The following is a 22,880-nucleotide window of genomic DNA, read 5'->3' as shown; positions in this document are numbered from 1 at the left end:
GACAACTGCTAGTTTAAAAGGGGCTTTATAAAACGCATTTAATTGACTTAGGAGATGGGAAAGTTGGAGAAAGCGTGGTCGCAGGGAACCCTGATCTCCGGAGTGGAGTTGTATATGTGTCAAGAACAGGGCCACTCGAAAACAGGCTCTGTAGCTACATTATTTGACCTTTTAAACATTTCGCCGAGGAAGTCGTTGAGTACAAATTGGTGGTGGTGATAATAAGTGTTGGTAATAAAAAGTGACGCTGAAAACATAGACAAACATCCAGAATGGCTAGAGAGGGAAAAAAATAAGTCGGACATGGGTGAGACAGAACAGATGGTGTCAAGAGCAGGAGGAGAGGTTAGTATGTCTGTGTGTGTGTGTGTGTGTGTGGATATATATATCATTATACAGTGGCAAGAAAAAGTATGTGAACCCTTTGGAATTACCTGGATTTCTGCATCAATCAAAGTCACAACAATAGACAAACACAGTCTGCTTAAACTAATAACACACAAACAATCCTACGTTTTCATGTCTTTATTGAACACACCGTGTAAACATTCACAGTGCAGGCTGGGAAAAGTATGTGAATCCTTGGATTTATAACCGGTTGACCCTCCTTTGGCAGCAATAACCTAAAGAAAAAAAGATCTGCACAATGGTCAGGAGGAATTTTGGACAATTCCTCTTTACAAAACTGTTTCAGTTCAGCAATAATCATGGGATGTCTGGTGTGAACCACTCTCAAGGTCATGCCACAGAATCTCAAATCGGGTTTAGGTCAGGACTCTGACTGGGCCACTCCAGAAGGCATATTTTCTTATTTTGAATCCATTCTTTTGTTGATTTACTTCTGTGTTTTGGGTCTTTGTCCTTTTGCGTCACCCAACTTCTGTTGAGCTTCAATTGGAGGACAGAGAGCCTTACATTCTCCTGAAAAATGTCTTGATAAACTTGGGAATTAATTTTTTCCGTCGATGATAGCAAGCTGTCCAGGCCCTGAGGCAGCAAAGCAGCCCCAAACCATGATGCTCCCTTCACCATACTTTACAGTTTGGGTGAGGTTTTGATGTTGGTGTGCTGTGCCTTTTTTCTCCACACATAGTGTTGTGTGTTCCTTCCAAACAACTCAACTTTAGTTTAATCTGTCCACAGAATATTTTGTCAGTAGCGCTGTGGAACATCCAGGTGCACTTTTGCAAACTTCATACGTGCAGCAATGTATTTTTTTGACAGCAGTGGCTTCTTCCGTGGTGTCCTCCCATGAACAGCATTCTTGTTTAGTGTTTTATGTATCGTAGACTTGTCGACAGATGTTAGCATGTTTCAGAGATTTCTGTAAGTCTTTAGCTGACACTCTAGGATTTCTTAACCTCATTGAATCTGTTGAATCTGCAGACGTGTTGCTGTGCGTTTTGTTGCTGTGCGATTTGCTGCGAACTTTACTTTACTTTGCTAGCTGACAACTTTACGTTTTTTGTTTTGTTTCTGTTTTTAATTACCGTTTATATTTTTAGTTTTTCCATCGCAACTTTTTTCCCTCATTCAACCTTTTCACTCCGGACGCTTTATCTGGACATGGTTCGTCAACACCTTCAACAGCCGAAGCTAAGTAGTAACATTAACATGATGTCTTCTAATTGCAGTCGCTGTACTCATAATATACAGGAGAACGATCGCCTTACGGCGAAAATAGCTGTGCTGCAAGCCCAGCTTCAGACGCAATCGTTAGGCAAGGGTATTTTCAGTGTAGGAAAGGAAGAAACAGCGTCTGTGCCACCAGTAAGTACAGATAGTAACGTTAGTATAAATCCCCCCGCACAGTCCCCGCAGCCGGACAACTTTCTCATGGCTTCTGGAGGGAAATGCTGTTGGAATGCTCAACCGGTGTCGCTCATTCAGCCGACAGAAACTTTCAACCGGTTTTCCCCATTATGTAGCGAGTCGGAGTCTGAGTCTGAGTCTTCTCTTGTCTCTACTCCTCCCGTTACGGGGTCTGAGACGCCGAAGGCTCCCACCGTTAGCTCTGACAAATTGAAAACCCTAGTCATTGGCGACTCCATTACCTGCAGTATTAGACTTAAAACGAATCACCCAGCGATCATACACTGTTTACCAGGGGGCAGGGCTACCGACGTTAAGGCTAATCTTAAAATGGTGCTGGCTAAAGCTAAATCTGGCGAGTGTAGAGAGTATAGAGATATTGTTATCCACGTCGGCACCAACGATGTTAGGATGAAACAGTCAGAGGTCACCAAGTGCAACATAGCTTCAGCGTGTAAATCAGCTAGAAAGATGTGTCGGCATCGAGTAATTGTCTCTGGCCCCCTCCCAGTTAGGGGGAGTGACGAGCTCTACAGCAGAGTCTCAGCACTCAATCGCTGGTTGAAAACTGTTTTCTGCCCCTCCCAAAAGATAGAATTTGTAGATAATTGGCCCTCTTTCTGGGACTCACCCACAAACAGGACCAAGCCTGACCTGCTAAGGAGTGACGGACTCCATCCTACCTGGAGGGGTGCTCTCATCTTATCTACCAACATAGATAGGGCTCTAACTCCTTTAGCCCCACAATGAAATAGGGTGCAGGCCAGGCAGCAGGCTGTTAGCCAACCTGCCAGCTTAGTGGAGTCTGCCAATAGCACAGTCAGTGTAGTCAGCTCAGCCATACCCATTGAGACTGTGTCTGTGCCTCGACCTAGGTTGGGCAAAACTAAACATGGCGGTGTTCGCCTTAGCAATCTTATTAGGATAAAGACCTCCTCCATTCCTGCCATTATTGAAAGAGATCGTGATACCTCACATCTCAAAATAGGGTTACATAATGTTAACTTTCACTGCTATGCGGATGACACACAGCTGTACATTTCAATGAAACATGGTGAAGCCCCAAAATTGCCCTCGCTAGAAGCAAGGAAGGAAGTGGATGGCTGAAAACTTTCTACTTTTAAACTCGGACAAAACAGAGATGCTTGTTCTAGGTCCCAAGAAACAAAGAGATCTTCTGTTAAATCTGACAATTCATCTTGATGGTTGTAAAGTCGTCTCAAATAAAACTGTGAAGGACCTCGGCGTTACTCTTGACCCTGATCTCTCTTTTGACGAACATATCAAGACTGTTTCAAGGACAGCTTTTTTCCATCTACGTAACATTGCAAAAATCAGAAATTTTCTGTCCAAAAATGATGCAGAAAAATTAATCCATGCATTTGTTACTTCTAGGTTAGACTACTGCAATGCTCTACTTTCCGGCTACCCGGATAAAGCACTAAATAAACTTCAGTTAGTGCTAAATACGGCTGCTAGAATCCTGACTAGAACCAAGAAATTTGATCATATTACTCCAGTGCTAGCTTCCCTACACTGGCTTCCCGTTAAGGCAAGGGCTGATTTCAAGGTTTTACTGTTAACCTTTAAAGCGTTACATGGGCTTGCTCCTACCTATCTTTCCGAGTTGGTCCTGCCGTACATACCTACACGTACGCTACGGTCACAAGACGCAGGCCTCCTAATTGTCCCTAAAATTTCTAAGCAAACAGCTGGAGGCAGGGCTTTCTCCTATAGATCTCCATTTTTATGGAACATTCTGCCTACCCATGTGAGAGACGCAGACTCAGTCTCAACCTTTAAGTCTTTACTGAAGACTTATCTCTTCAGTAGGTCATATGATTGAGTGTAGTCTGGCCCAGGAGTGTGAAGGTGAACGGAAAGGCTCTGGAGCAACGAACCGCCCTTGCTGTCTCTCCAGGGCCGGTTCCCCTCTCTCCACTGGGATTCTCTGCCTCTAACCCTGTTACTGGGGCTGAGTCACTGGCTTGCTGGTGCTCTTTCATGCCGTCCCTAGGAGGGGTGCGTCACTTGAGTGGGTTGAGTTACTGACGTGAACTTCCTGTCTGGGTTGGCGCCCCCCCTTGGTTGTGCTGTGGTGGAGACCTTTGTGGGCTATACTCGGCCTTGTCTCAGGATTGTAAGTTGGTGGTTGAGGATATCCCTCTAGTGGTGTGGGGGCTGTGCTTTGGCAGAGTGGGTGGGGTTATATCCTTCCTGTTTGGCCCTGTCCGGGGGTTTCTTCGGATGGGGCCACAGTGTCTCCTGACCGCTCCTGTCTCAGCCTCCAGTATTTATGCTGCAGTAGTTTATGTGTCGGGGGGCTAGGGTCAGTTGGTTATACCTGGAATACTTCTCCTGTCTTATCCAGTGTCCTGTGTGAATTTAAGTATGCTCTCTCTAATTCTCTCGTTCTCTCTTTCTCTCTGAGAACCTGAGCCCTAGGACCATACGTCAGGACTACCGGGCATGCTGACACCTTGCTGTCCCCAGTCCGCCCGGCCTTGCTGCTATTCCAGTTTCAACTGTTTCTGCCTGCGGTTACGAAACCCCTACCTGTCCCAGACCTGCTGTTTTCAACTCTTAATGATCGGCTATGAAAAGCCAACTGAGATTTATTCCTGATTATTATTTGACCATGCTTGTCATTTATGAACATTTTGAAAATCTTGGCTCTCTCTAATTTTCTCCTTCTCTCTTTCTTTCTCTCGGAGGACCTGGGCCCTAGGACCATGCGTCGGGACTGCCGCCCGTGGTGACTCCTTGCTGTCCCCAGTCCGCCTGGCCTTGCTGCTATTCCAGTTTCAGCTGTTCTGCCTGCGGTTATGGAACCGCCACCTGTCCCAGACCTGTTGTTTTTCAACTCTTAATGATCAGCTATGAAAAGCCAACTGAAAATTATTCATGATTATTATTTGACCATGCTTGTCACTTATGAACATTTTTGAACATCTTGGCATAGTTCTGTTATAATCTCCACCCGGCACAGCCAGAAGAGGACTGGCCACCCCTCATAGCCTGGTTCCTCTCTAGGTTTCTTCCTAGGTTTTGGCCTTTCTAGGGAGTTTTTCCTAGCCACCGTGCTTCTACACCTGCATTCTAGCTGTTTGGGGTTTTAGGCTGGGTTTCTGTACAGCACTTCGAGATATTATCTGATGTACGAAGGGCTATATAAAATAAAATTGATTGATTGATTGATTGAACATTCTGTGCAGTGGTCTTTCAGGCATCTTCGTAGGACAGCCACTCCTAGGGAGAGTAGCAACAGTGCTGAACTTTCTCCATTTATAGACTATTTGTCTTACCGTGGACTGATGAACATCAAGACTTTGAGATAATTCTGTAACCCGTTCCAGCTTTATGCAAGTCAACAATTCTTCTGAGATCTCTTTTGTTCAAGGCATGATTCTCACATCAGGCAATGCTTCCTGTGAATAGAAAACTCAAATCTCGTCTCATTGATTGAAATCCAGGTTCAGTAACTCCTGACTGCAATTAGCTTTTGGAGAAGTCATTAGCCTAGGGGTTCACATACTTTTTCCAACCTACACTATGAATGTTTAAATGATGTATTCAATATAGACAAACAACATTTGAAAACCAATTTATGCAGAAATCCAGGTAATTCCAAAGGGTTCACATACTTTTTTTGTATATACATTACCGTTCAAAAGTGAAGATGCGACTCCGGGATGCTGGCTTTCTAGGCAGAGTTCCTCTGTCCAGTGTCTGTGTTCTTTTGCCCATCTTAATCTTTTATTTTTATTGGCCAGCCTGAGATATGGCTTTTTCTTTGCAACTCTGCCTAGAAGGCCAGCATCCTGGAGTCGCCCCTTCACTGTTGACGTTGAGACTGGTGTTTTGCGGGTACTATTTAATGAAGTTGCCAGTCTCAAACTAGACACTCTAATGTACTTGTCCTCTTGCTCAGTTGTGCACTGGGGCCTCCTACTCCTTTTTCTATTCTGGTTAGAGCCAGTTTGCGCTGTTCTGTGAAGGGAGTAGTACACAGCGTTGTACCAGATCTTCAGTTTCTTGGCAATGTCTCGCATAGAATAGCCTTCATTTCTCAAAACAAGAATAGACTGATGAGTTTCAGAAGAAAGTTCTTTATTTCTGGCCATTTTGAGCCTGTAATCTAACCCATAAATGCTGATGCTCCAGATACTCAACTAGTCTAAAGAAGGCCAGTTTTATTGCTTCTTTAAAATCAGGACGACAGTTTTCAGCTGTGTTAACATAATTGCAAAATAGTTTTCTAATGATCAATTAGCCTTTTAAAATTATAAACTTGGATTAGCTAACACACCGTGCCATTTGGAACACAGGCGTGACGGTTGCTGATAATGGGCCTCTGTACGCCGGTGTAGATATTCCATAAAAAATCTGCTGTTTCCAGCTACAATAGTCATTTACAACATTAACAATGTATTTCTGATCAATTTGATGTTATTTTAATGGACAAAAAAAATGTGGTTCTCTTTCAAAAACAATGACCCCAAACTTTTGTGTATATAGTGTGTATATACATATCTTTGTCTATGGGTATCCATTTGTGTGTGTGTGTGTGTGTGTGTGTGTAGGGTCTAATCTACCTCCTCTGCGCCCGGTAGCCCGCCATGTCCAGGAGAGTCTTCCTGGGGAACGAGCGGAACAGCTTCTGCACCTGCTGTTTCCATGACAACAGCCGCTTCTTCTGTGTCTCAGTGAACGCCTGAGCGAGGAGAGGGGAAAGGGGAAAGGAGAGGTTGCAGGGCCAAAGAGTAGGAGAAAGACCATGACTTCGGGTTTTGCAGTTCAGCTTTGTTTGTTTATTTTTATTTTTTTATGGCCCAACTACACTAGAAATATACTGAACAAAAATATAAACGCAACATGTAGCTGAAATAAAATATCCCAGAAATTTTCCATACACACAATACGTTTATTTCTCTAAAATGTGTGCACAAATTTGTTTACATCCCTGTTCGTGAGCATTTTCTCCTTTGCCAAGATAATCCATCTACCTGACAGGTGTGGCATATCAAGAAGCTGATTAAACAGCATGATCATTACACAGTACAAAACGACTTATAGTGACAATAAAAGGCCACTCTAAAATGTGCAGTTTTGTCACACAACACAATGCCACAGATGTCTCAAGTTGAGGGAGCATGCAATTGGCATGCTGACTACAGGAATGTACACCAGAGCTGTTGCCAGAGATTTGAATGTTAATTTCTCTACCATACGTCGTTTTAGAGAATTTGACAGTACGTCCAACTGGCCTCACAACCACAGACCACGTGTAACCACGCCAGCCCAGGACCTCCACATCCAGCTTCTTCACCTGCGGGATCGTATGAGACCAGTCACCCGGGACAGCTGATGAAACTGAAGAGTATTTCTGTCTGTAATAATGCCCTTTTGTGGAGAAAAACACATTCTGATTGTCTGGGCTTGCTCCCCAGTGGGTGGGCCTGGCGCCCAAGTGGGTGGGTCTATGCCCACCCATGGCTGTGCCCCTGCCCAGTAATGTGAAATCCATAGATTAGGGCCTAATGAATTTATTTAAATTGACTGATTTCTTTATATGAACTGTAACACAGTAAAAGCGTTGAAATGGTTGCGTGTTGCGTTTACATTTTTGTTCAGTATACCTTTGTATTTTTTTTAACATTTTCCAATATCCATCTTTCACACTTGAGCTGATACAGAATGTAACATATGTCTAGAATACTGTGAGGTTATGAACACACACACACAAAGGCAGAGTCAGTTTCCCCTTGAAATGTAGATGGCAACTGCTGCTCTAATGTGATACATTCACCCATTATATAAATAAGGGTCTGAAGAACTGTATAAAGAAAAGTATTATCTCTCTCTCTCTCTGTGTGTGTGTGTACCTCGTGCAGAAGGCACTTGTCAATGAGCTGCAGGTAGGAGCTGATGTTCTCTTCATCTGGCCTGGACACCAGGAGCTGTGTGCAAACTGGAGAGAGAGAGGAGAGAGAGAAGAGGGTAGAAAAAGAAAGAAAAAGAGAGCGGGTGAATTAGTTTCCTCAAAGCAGGGGGATTTAAGGACACAGGGTTTGAGCAAGGAGAAACGTGGCCACACTGATTTCCATATTCCACATTTCTTCCAAAATGTCCTCTGTTTGCTCAGTACATAGCACTGAGGTGGTTAGGGAGAGGAAGGGAAGTCTATGGGAAGTCAAGAAACCAAAACGCCCACATACTAGAATTAAGCAATAAGGCCCGATGGTATGGTATATGGCCAATATACAACGGCTAAGGGCTGTCTTATTTTAGTATGTGTTTCATTAATCCGTTTCCGATAGCCAAATAAAATGTTGCATGTCCACATTCAGTTTTCAAGTTATATCGCTTTCAGTCTCCTAATGCCCAAAAACAAGTAAACGCAAGAAGCCTTATGAAGTTGTGTTTTGTATCATCATCACGAAACCTTTCCTTAAGTCAACACAGGCTTCCTATTAGGCAAAATTATAATATTATTTGGGACCATATCAATGGTGGACTAATGAAAAAAATGGTTTTGGAGTTAAATAGTGACCAGATTGTGACCCCAGGTGTTTGGTTTCTTTCTGTGCAGTCTATCACACAAATGTGACAACGTTACGACAATTTAACTTCCCAATCTATGGGACTAGATCCTCTACCTTTGCCCATGACGCGGGTGAACTGGCCGGGGATGTCCCCCTCGGCGATGAGGGTAGCCCCCGTTTCCCCTTCCCCTCCTCCGGGGGCCAGGTGAGACCCCGGGGCGGCGCTGCTCTTCCCCTCAAGGCTCAACAGGGGTTGCTGTGTGGTCGAGGAGGGCAACGACTCGTCGCTGGCCACCGCCTTGATGGGCGTCAGGATCATCTGGTGGAGCTCGGCAAGAGGGGTGCGCAGGTTACCCCCTTCCAACACGTCCTGGGAAAGGAGAGAGAAAATTAAAGGGAAAGAGAATGTGAGAATGTGATAGAGAGAGAAAAGGAAGGGGGAGGAAACAAAGGGATAGAAGGAGAGAGAATTAAGGAATGGGAGCAAGAGAGGGAAGGTCACAAAGGGGTACAGTAAAGATGAAGTGAAAGAGAGGAGAGCAGGGGAGGAGGAGGTATAGCAGAGAGAAGGGAAAAAGGAAATGAGTCAGCATGATCTATAATGACGGTGCTTCTTTAACATCAAAAGAGACATATGGTACCAAACAGTTCCGGACAAATACTCATAGCCCTATTCAGAGGAGGATCATTCTAGAAGTCTCCGTCAGAGTCCTTTCTATAACAGCGGCTGTCAGGCGGCGGGATCTTTTGGACATGAAAGGGAGGAAGCGCTCGCCGACCTCATCAGTCATGTGATGACGAGGAAAAATAAAGCAATTGCAAAAATACACACGTTTCGCTTCTGTCCTGTCCGGTCTGCCTGCATCCCAAAATACATCCGATCCCCTATATAGTGCACTACTTTTGACCAGCGCTCCACAAATTTAGACTCTGGTCAAAAGTAGTTCACTATAGGGAATAGGGTGCCATTTTGTATGCATCGTCTGTGTCCCCTGTCCAGTACTGCTGCCGGAAGTCAAATCCATATCTGAGCCCTTAACATGAGCGGCAAGCGAGCGCATAAAAACTCGAGACACCAAGCAACAGGTGTCTTGTTTCACCCCCAAACCCTACAAATGTGGCGCAGAAGCACATTTTAGAACGAAGAGCACCTGGTGAAAAGGTCAGGCTTGAAATTAGAAGGCCCAATAAGAGAAGACAGCCCGCTGTGACCTTGACAGCCATTGTCCGAGACCCTTATAGGAGACAGGGCCCAGACGTTATCTTCCTGGATAAATGGACCCTCTTTCAGAATAGTCTAAAAAAGTGTATTTTCTCTACCCGTGTCCTCTTCATCTGTACTGATCTAAGATAACTGACAGGTGAGCAAGCCATCAAATGATGAGCTACCGTGGCTGTGTCTAAAAAACATTACTAGCAGTCGAATCTTTGCTTCTTCCTCCAGCCTCGTTTCCTCAATCCCTCTCGAAGAGAAATGGAAGGATCCAAGGCCTCTCACTTGGACCTCTTCCTCATGACTAGACACCTAGTCAGGTTTTCAGACATAGTGTATTGTTTTTACCTGTCAAGTCTTTTCCACTCAGCACAGACGAAGAGAGGAAAAAGAGAAAGAGCAACTGCCCAAACTTCAGTTGACCGATCCTTTAGACAGGAAGTGAAACGCTGACCCCAATTGTCTGCCTATTTCACTCAGTCCCAATCCCAAATTGACCCCGACTGTCACAGATCTGAGAGGATTTGGCAGGTGTAAGCAATACCATATTACTTATACCTATCAAATGTTCTTAGATTTCAATAAGTGCATAGGGAGTAGTGTTCAGGGGTTGATTTGGGATTGGGCCTCACTTAGCAAGACATTGTAGAAGCTTCGTGACAACTTACTTAACCTAAGAAGTTGACAGCTTGCACCACTGACCTTCTCTAGGCAGCGCAGCATGTTCTGACGCTCTTTCAGCTTCTGGATGCTGATGACTATCTTGTGGCGCGCCCCTTTGGTGACATTCTGCAGAAAATAAATATCATTTCACTCTTTCAACATTCCTTCACCACAAACACACACCAACGACAAGTTAAAGAGATACATAATGAAAAGGGTAATTCATCACCGTGTTCTGAATCATTTTACTTAAAGCCTCCCATAAAAAAAAAAAGAACACTACTTTATAACTTGTTATAAGCACGAACGAGCCTTTATAACATCCCGTTACAACACTTAAAATACTGATTCATGTCTATCAGCTCTTTGAGGAAGACAACAAAAGTACAGCACTAGAAACTGGAGACAGACTTTCACTACCGTAACAATTCCTTAAAATTGCCTTTATGTTCCTAGTATGTTTCCTTAGGTATTCCTTGTTGCTACTGACCTGCGATTCCAGCTGTTGTTCGGTCAGTAGCATCATCTCGTCGTACGTCATGGTGGAGAATAGAGCCGCGTACTTGTGGAGACGGAGGCTTTTCAGCCAGGCAGGCACATCTGTAGGCACACACACGTCAGACAAATGTCTCAGGCACAGCTGTGGCAAGTCAATGTAATGACACTGACATGAGTGTCCTTTCTGACATTCCCTCGCCCCATTGAAACTCTCCCAGTGTCTCAGACTTAGACCAGGTCCCAAATGGCATCCTATTCCCTATTTAGTGGACTACTTTGGACCTGGGCCAATAGGGATTTATCCCTTCAACTCTTATCTTTCCAGTCAAAGCCGTGATGTAAAACACTGAGACCATGGCCCTTTTTAGACCGCCTCGTGTGTCGGTCGCTAGCTAAGGGGTTCTGGTTCTTTCGTTTGCCTTGTATGTTATGTGGTGAGTGTGAATGTCAATTACCTGAGAAGTATTTTATTTTACTGCTTTAAATCACATTTCATTGTCACATCATAATGTATTGGTAACACAGTACTTTAACGGTGTGCGCCACACCGAGCCTAAAACAGCCTTCTTTCTACTAGAAAAGGGCAAACACATTGACCCCAAGCAAAGGCAAACAATACCAGAAAACTCCACCATTAGCTGGTTGTACCAATCATGCCCGTGTTCACAACGTTTCGGAGTAGGAGTGCTGATACAGGATCAGTTTAGCCTTTTAGACTGTAACGAATAAGAGTATATGGATTAGATCAGCACTCCTAGTCAGAGATATATTCTGAATAGGAGCCCAGATGCTTAGGACTGCTTATGCAAACTTGTGTATATTGGTAACGGTCCAAGGTTATACGGGGTACACTAGGAACCAGATGTCACTGTATCTGTGTCCTGAGACTGCGCATGCAACAGGGTCTTCTAGAAAGCCACCCTAGAAAGGCAACATCAGAGACCGATAAGACGCTCCTGTCCTGACAGTACTCTGTCGTCGCTAGTCAAGCCATATTGGAGCCCTTAACATGAGCGGTGGTGGCGCATAACAATTTAAAATACCAAGCAACGGGGTCTTGTTTCCTATTGCCCCATGTACTCAAGTGCTTGCACAGACAAGACAGGACTATGTTAAATAAAAACAAACACAATCATCCACAAATCACAATTAAATGTGACCAATGTGTTGCTATTCCATAGGCTAAATTCAGTATTATGTCACAACAGATGGGATGTTCATTTCAAAGAAAGGGAAGCTGGGAAAAGGGGGTGGCTTGTGAACACCTGGAAAGGAGCATGTTGCTTCCTTAGGCCGAGGACACAATTGTGGCGGGGGCCAACCAAACCAACCAATCACAACTTGACCCAAAAGTCACCAGTAGGGGTGTAACGGTACACGTATTCGTACCGAACTGTTAGGTATGGGGACCTCGGTTCGGTCTGCACTGTGAACCCGAATTAATATATTTAAAAAAATAAAAATGTACAAAATATAAACACTAGGTCTATAGGCTATGCCTACGCTGCATTGTAGGCCTATGTTTGTTGAGTAAATCTGAACTGAAAAAACATTTCAGAATATTCCGTTATAACAACTAGAGCCAATGCTCGCTCACATTATAATCAAAGTTAAAATCTGAATTGGCACATTTCAAACTGTCCATTTGTGAGGCGCAGCAGGGAACTTAGTTCTGTCCGATGGCGATTGGTGGGGTCGATAAACCAGAATTGGAGGATCTCCATCATCGTTAAATCTCCAGTACGGGAACATTTTGGCTTCCCAGTAGATTACAACGGCGATGGACAAAGAGTTGTGAATAAAACATTAACAGTATGTCGCCACGCTCAACGAGAATATTCTTTGCAGTTGCCAACACCTGTACAAAACATTAGGAACATCTTCCTAAAATTGAGTTGCCCTTTTGCCCTCAGAACAGCCTCAATTCGTCGGGGCATGCACTCCACAAGGTGTTGAAAGCGTTCCACAGGGATGCTGGCCCATGTTGACTCCATTGCTTCCCACAGTTGTGTCAAGTTGGCTGGATGTCCTTTGGGTGGTGAACCATTCTTGATACACACGGGAAACTGTTGAGCGTGAAAACCCCAGCAGCATTGCTGTTCTTGACACACTCAAACCGGCGCGCACCTACTACCAAGTACAACAATGTATCCACTCATTACTGCAAGTCGCTCTGGATAAGCTAAATTACTAAAATGTAAATCCCCCTTCCAAAAGACAAGTCTTTCGTCTTGCCCATTAAACCTCTGAATGGTAATAGTCTCAAGGCAAATCCTTCTTTAACCTGTTGGGGATGGGGGCGCTGTTTAGACTACTTATGCTAATTTGGCTAATTTTTTAAACGGCTTCCCACAAAATCCTTGATCGTACAATATGCATATTATTATTATTATTGGATAGAAAACAGTCTATAGTTTCTATAGGAGTTGAAATTTTGTCTCTAAGTGGAACAGAGCCCATTCTACAGTAATTTCCCTGACATGGAGTCAGATTTGAGAAATGTTGGCCACTCTTCTGAAGTCATTTAAAAGGGCACTGTCGTTGCTATGACTATACGGACACTTCTTACGTCTTCCCCTGGATGCCTTTACGTGATGACGATTCCAACGGGGTCGATTGCGCGTTCACAGGCCCTACAAATGAAAAAACCCTGAAGCTAGCAAGTCTTTTCTTGCTGCGTAACGCGCGTGGAAGACACCGACCCTCTCCTGTTCCAAGCGTTAGTTTAGCCTGTTACATTTCTCCGGTCATCTTTTCACTCGTTATAGGAGTTACAAACATCATAAAGTAGTTAATTTAAAGCGTTTTATAGCAATTTATATCCGTTTAGTGCGATTTTGGGACATTTATTTTTGCAACGATGTGAAAAGTTGGGCACGCTTTTCAGTTCATCCCGAACGCAGTTGACATTTCCACATGGCAAGAGGACAGCTTTCCACCAAAAGACGATTTCTCCCAAGAAAGGATCCTTTGCCCAAGATACTGATGGAAGAACAGCTCAAGGTAGGACATTTTTATTATGATAAATCGTGTTTCTGTCGAAACATTTTAGTGGCTTAGGACGCCATGTTTTTTGACGTAGCTTCGCTTGGCGCAAACTGTATTGAAAAGTAAGGATAAATTAAAAAATGTAATAACGCAATTGTATTAAGAATTAAATTGTCTATCAATCCCTGTCCACCCTATATTTTTTAGTCACGTTTATGAGTATTTATGTATAAGAGTAGATCACTGTCTAAGTGGCGCAAGGACATTTTCTGACCAGCTGAGCTACATTTCACATTGTCTAACCATGATTTTGGTGACTAAATATAAACATTTTCGATCAAACTGTATATGCATGTTGTAATGTGATGTTACAGGAGTGTCATCGGAAGAATTCTGAGAAGGTTAGTGAAAGAATTCATATATTTTGGCGATGTTGACGTTATCGCTCACTTTGGCTAGAATCAATGCTGGGCTGCTAATTGCTATGTGCTAAGCTAATATAACGATTTATTGTGTTTTCGCTGTAAGACACTTAGAAAATCTGAAATATTGTCTGTATTCACAGGATCTGTGTCTTTCGATTCGTGTATGCTGTGTATTTTTACGAAATGTTTGATGATTAGTAGTTAGGTAAACACGTTGCTCATTGTAATTATTCTAGTCCATTTGTGATGGTGGGTGCAATTGTAAACTATGCCATATACCTGAAATATGCACTTTTTTCTAACAAAACCTATCCCATACCATAAATATGTTATCAGACTGTCATCTAATGAGTTTTTTTGTTGGTTAGGGGCTATAAATATCTTAGTTTAGCCGAATTGGTGATGGCTACTGGTGTTGGTGGACAAATAAAAGATGGTGGATTATGCTAATGTGTTTTTAGGTAATAGATGTACATCTTTACATATTGTGTCTTCCCTGTAAAACATTTTAAAAATCGGAAATGTTGACTGGATTCACAAGATCTGTGTCTTTCATTAGCTGTATTGGACTTTAATGTGTGAAAGTTAAATATTTAAAAAAAATATTTTTTTTGAATTTCGCGGCACTGGTTTTTCAGTGGGGGGGGGGGGGGTGTGCCGCTAGCGCCACGCTGATCCTAGACAGGTTAACCGGTCTCCTGGATGGATTTAACAAGTGACATCAATACGGAATCATATACTGACCAGGTGAAAGTTATGTCATGGAAAGATGTTTTGAACACTCTGTGTATGTTGACACACTTACGCCGCCGTCACCCCAGTATGCAAGCGCAAGACGGAAACGCAAACAAACACCACAACAACGTCTCCCCTCCACATTCAAGCAACCCTTGGCAGCAGATTCTGACCGGTCTAAAGAAATGACAAGAGCGATTGGTATGCTATGTTTTAGAGGTCGACCGATTAATCGGAATGGCCGATTTCAAGTTTTCATAACAAATCGGAAATCGGTATTTTTGGACGCCAATTTTGTGTCAATTTTTTTACACCTTTATTTAACTAGGCAAGTCAGTTAAGAACACATTCTTATTTTCAATGATGGCCTAGGAACGGTGGGTTAACTGCCTTGTTCAGGGGCAGAACGACAGATTTTTACCATGTCAGCTCAGGTATTCAATCTTGCAACCTTACGGTTAACTAGTCCAATGCTCTAACCACCTGCCTCACTAAGAGCCCGCCTGTTACGCGAATGCAGTAAGAAGCCAAGGTAAGTTGCTAGCTAGCATTAAACTTATCTTATAAAAAACAATCAATCAATCAATCATAATCACTAGTTATAACTACACATGGTTGATGATATTACTAGTTTATCTAGCGTGTCCCTGCGTTGCATATAATCGATGCGGTGCGCATTCGCGAAAAAGGACTTTCGTTACTCCAACGTGTACCTAACCATAAACATCAATGCCTTTCTTAAAATCAATACACAAGTATATATTTTTAAACCTGCATATTTAGCTAAAAGAAATCCAGGTTAGCAGGCAATATTAACCAGGTGAAATTGTGTCACTTCTCTTGCGTTCATTGCACGCAGAGTTAGGGTATATGCAACAGTTTGGGCCGCCTGGCTCAACTAATTTGCCAGAATTTTACGTAATTATGACATAACATTGAAGGTTGTGCAATGTAACAGGAATATTTAGACTTATGGATGCCACCCGTTAGATAAAATACGGAACGGTTCCGTATTTCACTGAAAGAATAAACGTTTTGTTTTCGAGATGATAGTTTCCGGATTCGACCATATTAATGACCTAAGGCTCGTATTTCTGTGTGTTATTATGTTATAATTAAGTCTATGATTTGATAGAGCAGTCTGACTGAGCAATGGTAGGCACCAGCAGGCTTGTAAGCATTCATTCAAACAGCACTTTCGTGCGTTTTGTCAGCAGCTCTTCACAATGCTTCAAGCATTGCGCTGCTTGTGACTGGTTGTGACTGCTTGTGACAAGCAGCGCAATGCTTGAAGCATTGTGAAGAGCTGCTGACAAAACGCACGAAAGTGCTGTTTGAATGAATGCTCCCGAGATTAGGCTGGTGTAACCGATGTGAAATGGCTAGCTAGTTAGCGGGGTGCGCGCTAATAGCGTTTCAAACGTCACTCGCTCTGAGACTTGGAGTAGTTGTTCCCCTTGCTCTGCATGGGTAACGCTGCTTCGAGGGTGGCTGTTGTCGATGTGTTCCTGGTTCGAGCACAGGTAGGGGCGAGGAGAGGGATGGAAGCTACACTGTTACACTGGCAATACTAAAGTGCCTATAAGAACATCCAATAGTCAAAGGTATATGAAATACAAATCGTATAGAGAGAAATAGTCCTATAATAACTACAACCAAAAACTTCTTACCTGGGAATATTGAAGACTCATGTTAAAAGGAACCACCAGCTTTCATATGTTCTCATGTTCTGAGCACGGAACTTAAACGTTAGCTTTCTTACATGGCACATATTGCACTTTTACTTTCTTCTCCAACACTTTGTTATTGCATTATTTAAACCAAATTGAACATGTTTCATTATTTATTTGAGGCTAAATAGATTGTATTGATGTATTATATTAAGTTAAAATAAGTGTTGTAATTGTCATTACTACAAATAAATAAATAAATAAATAAATCGTCCGATTAATCGGTATCGGCTTTTTTGGTCCTCCAATAAATCGGTATCGGCGTTGAAAAATCATAAATCGGTCGACCTCTACTATGTTTATATATTTTTGTAAGTATTTTTATAGCCGCGGAAATGCGCCCATTCTCAGTGGGTGAGAATAGGGTGTTTCAGTACCTCGTGAAAGTGCCCGAGCCACGTTATGAACTTTCCTCTTGCATCCATTTCAGCAAACAAGTAGTACCCACTTTATATAAGCAAGCGAAAGCTTTCAGTTAATTAGCCAATGCACCCTGTGTTGCGCTTACTTAACAGGGACAGCCCACATGACTGGGAAAAATCCACTTGAACGGCCCTCAAACTGGTAATTACTAGTGAGAAACTATCATCCTGAGCACCCACGTCTCCGACATGGTGACCTCTGAAGTCACATACTAAGGAAATGGCTTCTATAACAGTATTTTCGGCAGTAAAATGCAACAACAAAACATTATTGATAAATAGCAAAAATATGAACGCAACATGTAAAGTGTTAGTCCCATGTTTCATAAACTGAAATAAAAAAATATCCCAGAAATGTTCCATATGCACAAAAAGCTTATTTCTTTCAAATTTTGTGCACAAATTTCTTTATATCCCTGTTAGTGAGCATTTCTCCGTTGACAAGATAATCCATCCACATGACAGGTGAGGCATATCAAGAAGCTGATTAACCTCTTGACGCTAGGGGTCAGATTCTTAAAAAAAAAAAATGTAAATAACATTCCCAAGGTAAACGGACTATTTCTCAGGTCCAGATCGTAGAATATGCATATAATTTACAGATTAGGGTAGAAAACACTCCAAAGTTTCCAAAACGGTCAAAATATTGTCTGTGAGTATAACAAAACTGATTCTGCAGGAGAAAACCTGAGGAAATCTAACACGGAAGTGATTTTCCTTTTTTTAAATCTGTGTTTCCTTGCCCGTCTTTCTTCCATTTAAAGGGGTATCAACCAGATTCCTTTTCCAATGGCTTCCTCAGGCTGTGACCAGGCTTTAGACATAGTTTCAGGCTTTTATTTTGAAAAATGAGCGAGATTTTTCAAAAGTAGTCAGGTGTCCTTTGATTAGTTCCCGCGCGCAAGAGGGGTAGCTCTCCATTTTCTTCTCTCTTTTATTGAATAGGTTTGTAAAAAACAACCTGACGATTGATTATAAAAAACATTTGACATGTTTCTACGAACATTACGGATACTTTTTGGAATTTTCGTCGAACGGAACGAGGCTGTGGTTTTCTGAACATAACGCGCAACCCAAATGGCGTTTTTTTGTTATAAAAGTAATATTTATCGAACAAAAATAATATTTATTGTGTAACTGGGAGTCTCGTGAGTGCAAACATCCGAAGATTATCAAAGGTAAGCGATTCATTTTATTGCTTTTCTGACTTTCGTGACCATGCTAATTTGGGGCTAGCTGTTCTAGCATTGATTGATACACTCACAAAAGCTTGGATTGCTTTCGCTGCAAAGCATATTTTCAAAATCTGACACGATAGGTGGATTAACAACAAGCTAAACTGTGTTTCTGTATATTTCACTTGTGAGTGCATGATTATAAATATTTTTAGTAATATTTTGCGCCCTGCAATTCAGCGGTTGTTTAGGAAAATGATCCCGCTAAAGGGATCCGTAGCGCAGAGAAGTTAAACAGCATGATCATTACACAGGTGCACCTTGTGCTGGGGACAATAAAAGGCCACTCTAAAATGTGCAGTTTTGTCACACAATGCCACAGAAGTTGAGGGAGCTTGCTTTGGCATGCTGACTAGAGAAATGTCCACCAGAGCACTTGCCAGAGAATTTAAATGTTAATTTCTCTACCATAAGCCGCCTCCAACTTTGTTTTAGAGAATTTGGCAGTACGTCCAACCAGCCTCACAACCGCAGACCACGTGTATTGTGTCGTATGGGCGAGCGGTTTCCTGATGTCAACGTTGTGAACAGAGTGCCCCATGGTGCCAGTGGGGTTATGGTATAGAAAGGCATAAGCTACGGACAACAAACACAATTGCATTTCATTGATTGCAATTTCAATGCACAGAGATACCGTGATGAGATCCTGAGGTCTATTGTCGTGCCATTCATCCGCCGCCATCACCTCATGTTTCAGCATGATAAATGCACAGTCCCACGGCTTGGAAGCTGAACATTTCCCAGTTCTTCCATGGCCTGCATACTCACGTGTACGACAGCGTGTTACAGTTCCCGCCAAAATTCATCAACTTTGCATAGCCAATGATGAGTGGGCAACATTCCACAGGCCAAAATCAACAGCCTAATCAACTCTACGTGATGGAAATGTGTCACGCTGCATGAGACAAATGATGGTCACACCAGATACTGACTGGTTTTCTGATCCGCGCGCCTACCTTTTTTTAAAGGTATCTGTGACCAACAGATTAATATCTGTATTCTCAGTCATGTGAAATCCATAGATTAGGGGGTGCGTGCTCAGTCCCCTCCTGTACTCCCTGTTCACCCATGACTGCATGGCCAAGCACGACTCCAACACCATCATTAAGTTTGCCGACGACACAACAGTGGTAGGCCTGATCACCGACATCGATGAGACAGCCTATAGGGAGGTCAGAGACCTGGCAGTGTGGTGGCAGGATAACAACCTCTCCCTCAACGTGATCAAGACAACAGAGATGATTGTGGACTACAGGAAAAGGAGGACCGAGTGTAGTGCATACGGCCCAGTACATCACTGGGGCCACGCTTCCTGCCATCCAGGACCTCTATACCAGGTAGTGTCAGAGGAAGGCCCCAAAAAATTGCCAAAGACTCCAGCCACCGTAGTCAGACTTTTCTCTCTGCTACCGCACAGCAAGCGGTACCGGAGCGCCAAGTCTAGGTCCAAAAGGCTTCTTAACAGCTTCTACCCAAAAGCCATAAGACTCCTAAACAGCTAACCAACAGCTAAATTAATGGCTACCCGGACTATTTGCATTGTCCCCCTCACCCCCATTTTTACGCTGCTGCTACTCTTTGTTTATTACCTATGCATTGTCACTTTACCTGTACCTACTGTACATGTACATATTACCTAAATTACCTCGACTAGCCAGTTCCCCCGCACAATGACTCTGTACCGGTACCCCCTGTATATAGCCTCGCTGTGAACTGTGTGTGCCGGTGATCAGGGGTGTATTCATTCTGCCAATTCTGTTGCAAAACGTTTCTTAACACGGAAGCAAACGGAAGAAAACGGGCAGGGACCTATCTGAATTTGTCCAATACCAGAAACTCTTGTTTAAGTTGGAAAACGGAACTGAAAGTGCTTGGACTAATGATTGCACACCAGATCAGATGCAGGCAAGAGTGTGCAAGGCAGTATTGAATATGGTATTGAATGTGTATGTCACCTTGATTACTACAATTTGTCTCTCGAACCTGTGCAACTACATTATCAACTTTCATTTGCAGGCCAGGTTGTAGCAACCTCATGATGGGTACAGGGCAAATTCAAGTATCATGTCAACTCAGTAAAAAAATAAATGTCCCTTTTTCAGGACCCTGTCTTTCAAAGATAATTCGTAAAAATCTAAATAACTTCACAGATCTTCATTGTAAAGGGTTTAAACACTGTTTCCCATGCTTGTTCAATGAACCTTAAACAATTAATGAACATGCACCTGTGGAACAGTCGTTAACTTCTTCTGGCTGCAGGGTGAATATTGAAAAAACTGGAAAATATGCGCACATTTTCAAACGGCCTCTTAAGAAATTTTTGATCTTCCAATATGCATATATTTACTATTATTGGATAGAAAACAGTCTATAGTTTCTAAAAACGTTTGAATTATTTCTCTAAGTTGAACAGAACTATTTTTACAGCCCATTTCCTATCCAGAATTGAGATTTCCAAAATGCTATGTCTCTCTTTAAGACCTTGTCTATACAAGGTCATGTCACTTAGGACCATAGAAACACGTCACACGCCTTCATCTGGGTGTAATGCGGAAGTGAGAGAAGAAAGGAGTCGAATATCTCTTTCAGGGGCTGAACACCACAACTTCTTGTGAGACCTGCGCAGTTTAATTTTTTTTCCGGGCGCGAGGCAGAACCTGGACTCGGCTCCTGGAATACGCTCGTTAAAGGTGAATATGACCTCTGCCTACGATATTATTTGATACATGTCACAAAATCATCCTAAAGTATGTTTTTTCAATATACTTTAATTATATTATTGCAATTTATTCTGGACTTTAGATGTGATGCGACGGAAGAATTTTTTGAAGAAAGACAGATTAGCGCCGCACGGCCATTGTGCTTGCTAACCAAAGAGGGAAATATTTCGTTCTGGAACCCAACTAAAGACTGTACTGGACAATGGACCCCGTTACAACATTCTGATGGAATATCAACAAAGATAAGGACCCAATTTGGGATGCTTTTTCATATATCTGTCGAACTGTGCTATGCTAGCGCTTGACTAGAATCAATGCTGCCGTATGCTAGCTAATGTTGTAAGCTAATATAACGATATATTGTGTTTTCGCTGTAAAACACTTCAAAAATCGGAAATATTGGCTCTATTCACACGATATTTGTCTTTCATTAGCTATCCACCATATGTTTTTCTGAAATGTTTTATGAGGTGTAATTAGTAGTTGACGTTGGTGTCTGTATTTTCTCTGGCTACTCCCGTGTGATTTCAGACTGTAGCTATGCTGTAGCAATGATGGGAGCAGTAATGTAAAACTGATTTATAGCTAAAATTATGCACATTTTATGAACAAAACATAGATTTATTGTGTAACATGTTATAGGACTGTCATCTGAGGTAGTTTTTTCTAGGTTCTTTAGGTTGGTTCTAGGTTATTTAGGTTGGCTTGTGCATGCTACTTGAATCATAATTCATACATCATAATCATAATCATACGTGTCTGTCCACTTTTTTATTTGGTGGTGAGCTAACATAAATATATGTGGTGTTTTCTCTGTAAAACATTTTAAAAAATCGGACATGTTGACAAGATGTTTATCTTTCAAATGCTGTATTGGACTTGTTAATGTGTGAAAGTTAAATATTTAAAAAAAATAGATTTTGAATTTCGCGCCCTGCAGCTGTTGTCATATTTGTACCGACGTCGGGCTTGCAGCCCAAACAGGATTTATGACACTAACAGCTTACAGACGGTAGGCAATTAAGGTCACAATTATGAAAACTTAGGACACTAAAGAGGTCTTTCTACAGACTATGAAAAACACCAAAAGAAAGATGCCCAGGGTCCCTGCCTTAGGCATGCTGCAAGGAGACATGAGGACTGCAGATGTGGCCAGGGCAATAAATTGCAATGTCCGTACTGTGAGACGCCTAAGACAGCGCAAGACAGGAGACAGGACGGACAGCTGATCATCCTCGCAGTGGCAGACCATGTGTAACAACACCTACACAGGATCGGTACATCCCAGCAGTACAGGATGGCAACAACAACTGCCCGAGTTACACCAGGAACGCCCAATCCCTCCATCAGTGCTCAGACTGTCCATAATAGGCTGAGAGAGGCTAGACTGATGGCTTGTAGGCCTGTTTAAGGCAGGTCCTCAACAGACATCACCGGTAACAACGTTGGGCACAAACCCACCATTGCAGGACCAGACAGGACTGGAAAAAAAAGTGCTCTTCACTGACGAGTTGCGGTTTTGTCTCACCAGGGGTGATGGTCGGATTCACGATTATCGTTGAAGGAATGAGCGTTACACCGAGGCCTGTACTCTGGAGCGGGATCAATTGGGGGGTGGAGGGTCCGTCATGGTCTGGGGCGGTGTGTCACAGCATCATCGGACTGAGCTTGTTGTCATTGCAGGCAATCTCAACGCTGTGCTTTACAGGGAAGACATCCTCCTCTCTCATGTGGTACCCTTCCTGCAGGCTCATCCTGACATGACAATGCCACCAGCCATACTACTCGTTCTGTGTGTGATTTCCTGCAAGACAGGAATATCAGTGTTCTGCCATGGCCAGCGAAGAGCCTGGATTTCAATCCCATTCACGCCTGGGACCTGTTCGATCGGAGG

At 42.8% G+C, this 22,880-nt stretch overlaps 1 protein-coding gene across 3 annotated transcripts in view; it reads right to left on the bottom strand.

Moving 5' to 3' along the window:
• Positions 1-22,880, bottom strand: part of samd4a (sterile alpha motif domain containing 4A) — a 103,601-nt gene that overhangs the window by 19,112 nt on the left and 61,609 nt on the right. For all 3 annotated transcript variants that reach the window (XM_055863877.1, XM_055863876.1, XM_055863878.1), the window contains 5 exons: positions 10,724-10,833; positions 10,273-10,359; positions 8,472-8,727; positions 7,698-7,783; positions 6,408-6,526 (listed from right to left, as the gene is read on the bottom strand). In XM_055863877.1, the coding sequence (XP_055719852.1) occupies positions 6,408-6,526; positions 7,698-7,783; positions 8,472-8,727; positions 10,273-10,359; positions 10,724-10,833 (658 nt within the window). The remainder of the gene's footprint in view (positions 1-6,407; positions 6,527-7,697; positions 7,784-8,471; positions 8,728-10,272; positions 10,360-10,723; positions 10,834-22,880) is intronic.

Source organism: Salvelinus fontinalis, chromosome 15 (assembly GCF_029448725.1).
Source record: "Salvelinus fontinalis isolate EN_2023a chromosome 15, ASM2944872v1, whole genome shotgun sequence".
Taxonomy (NCBI): Eukaryota; Metazoa; Chordata; class Actinopteri; order Salmoniformes; family Salmonidae; genus Salvelinus; species Salvelinus fontinalis.
This window is presented reverse-complemented; position numbering and strand designations above follow the sequence as displayed.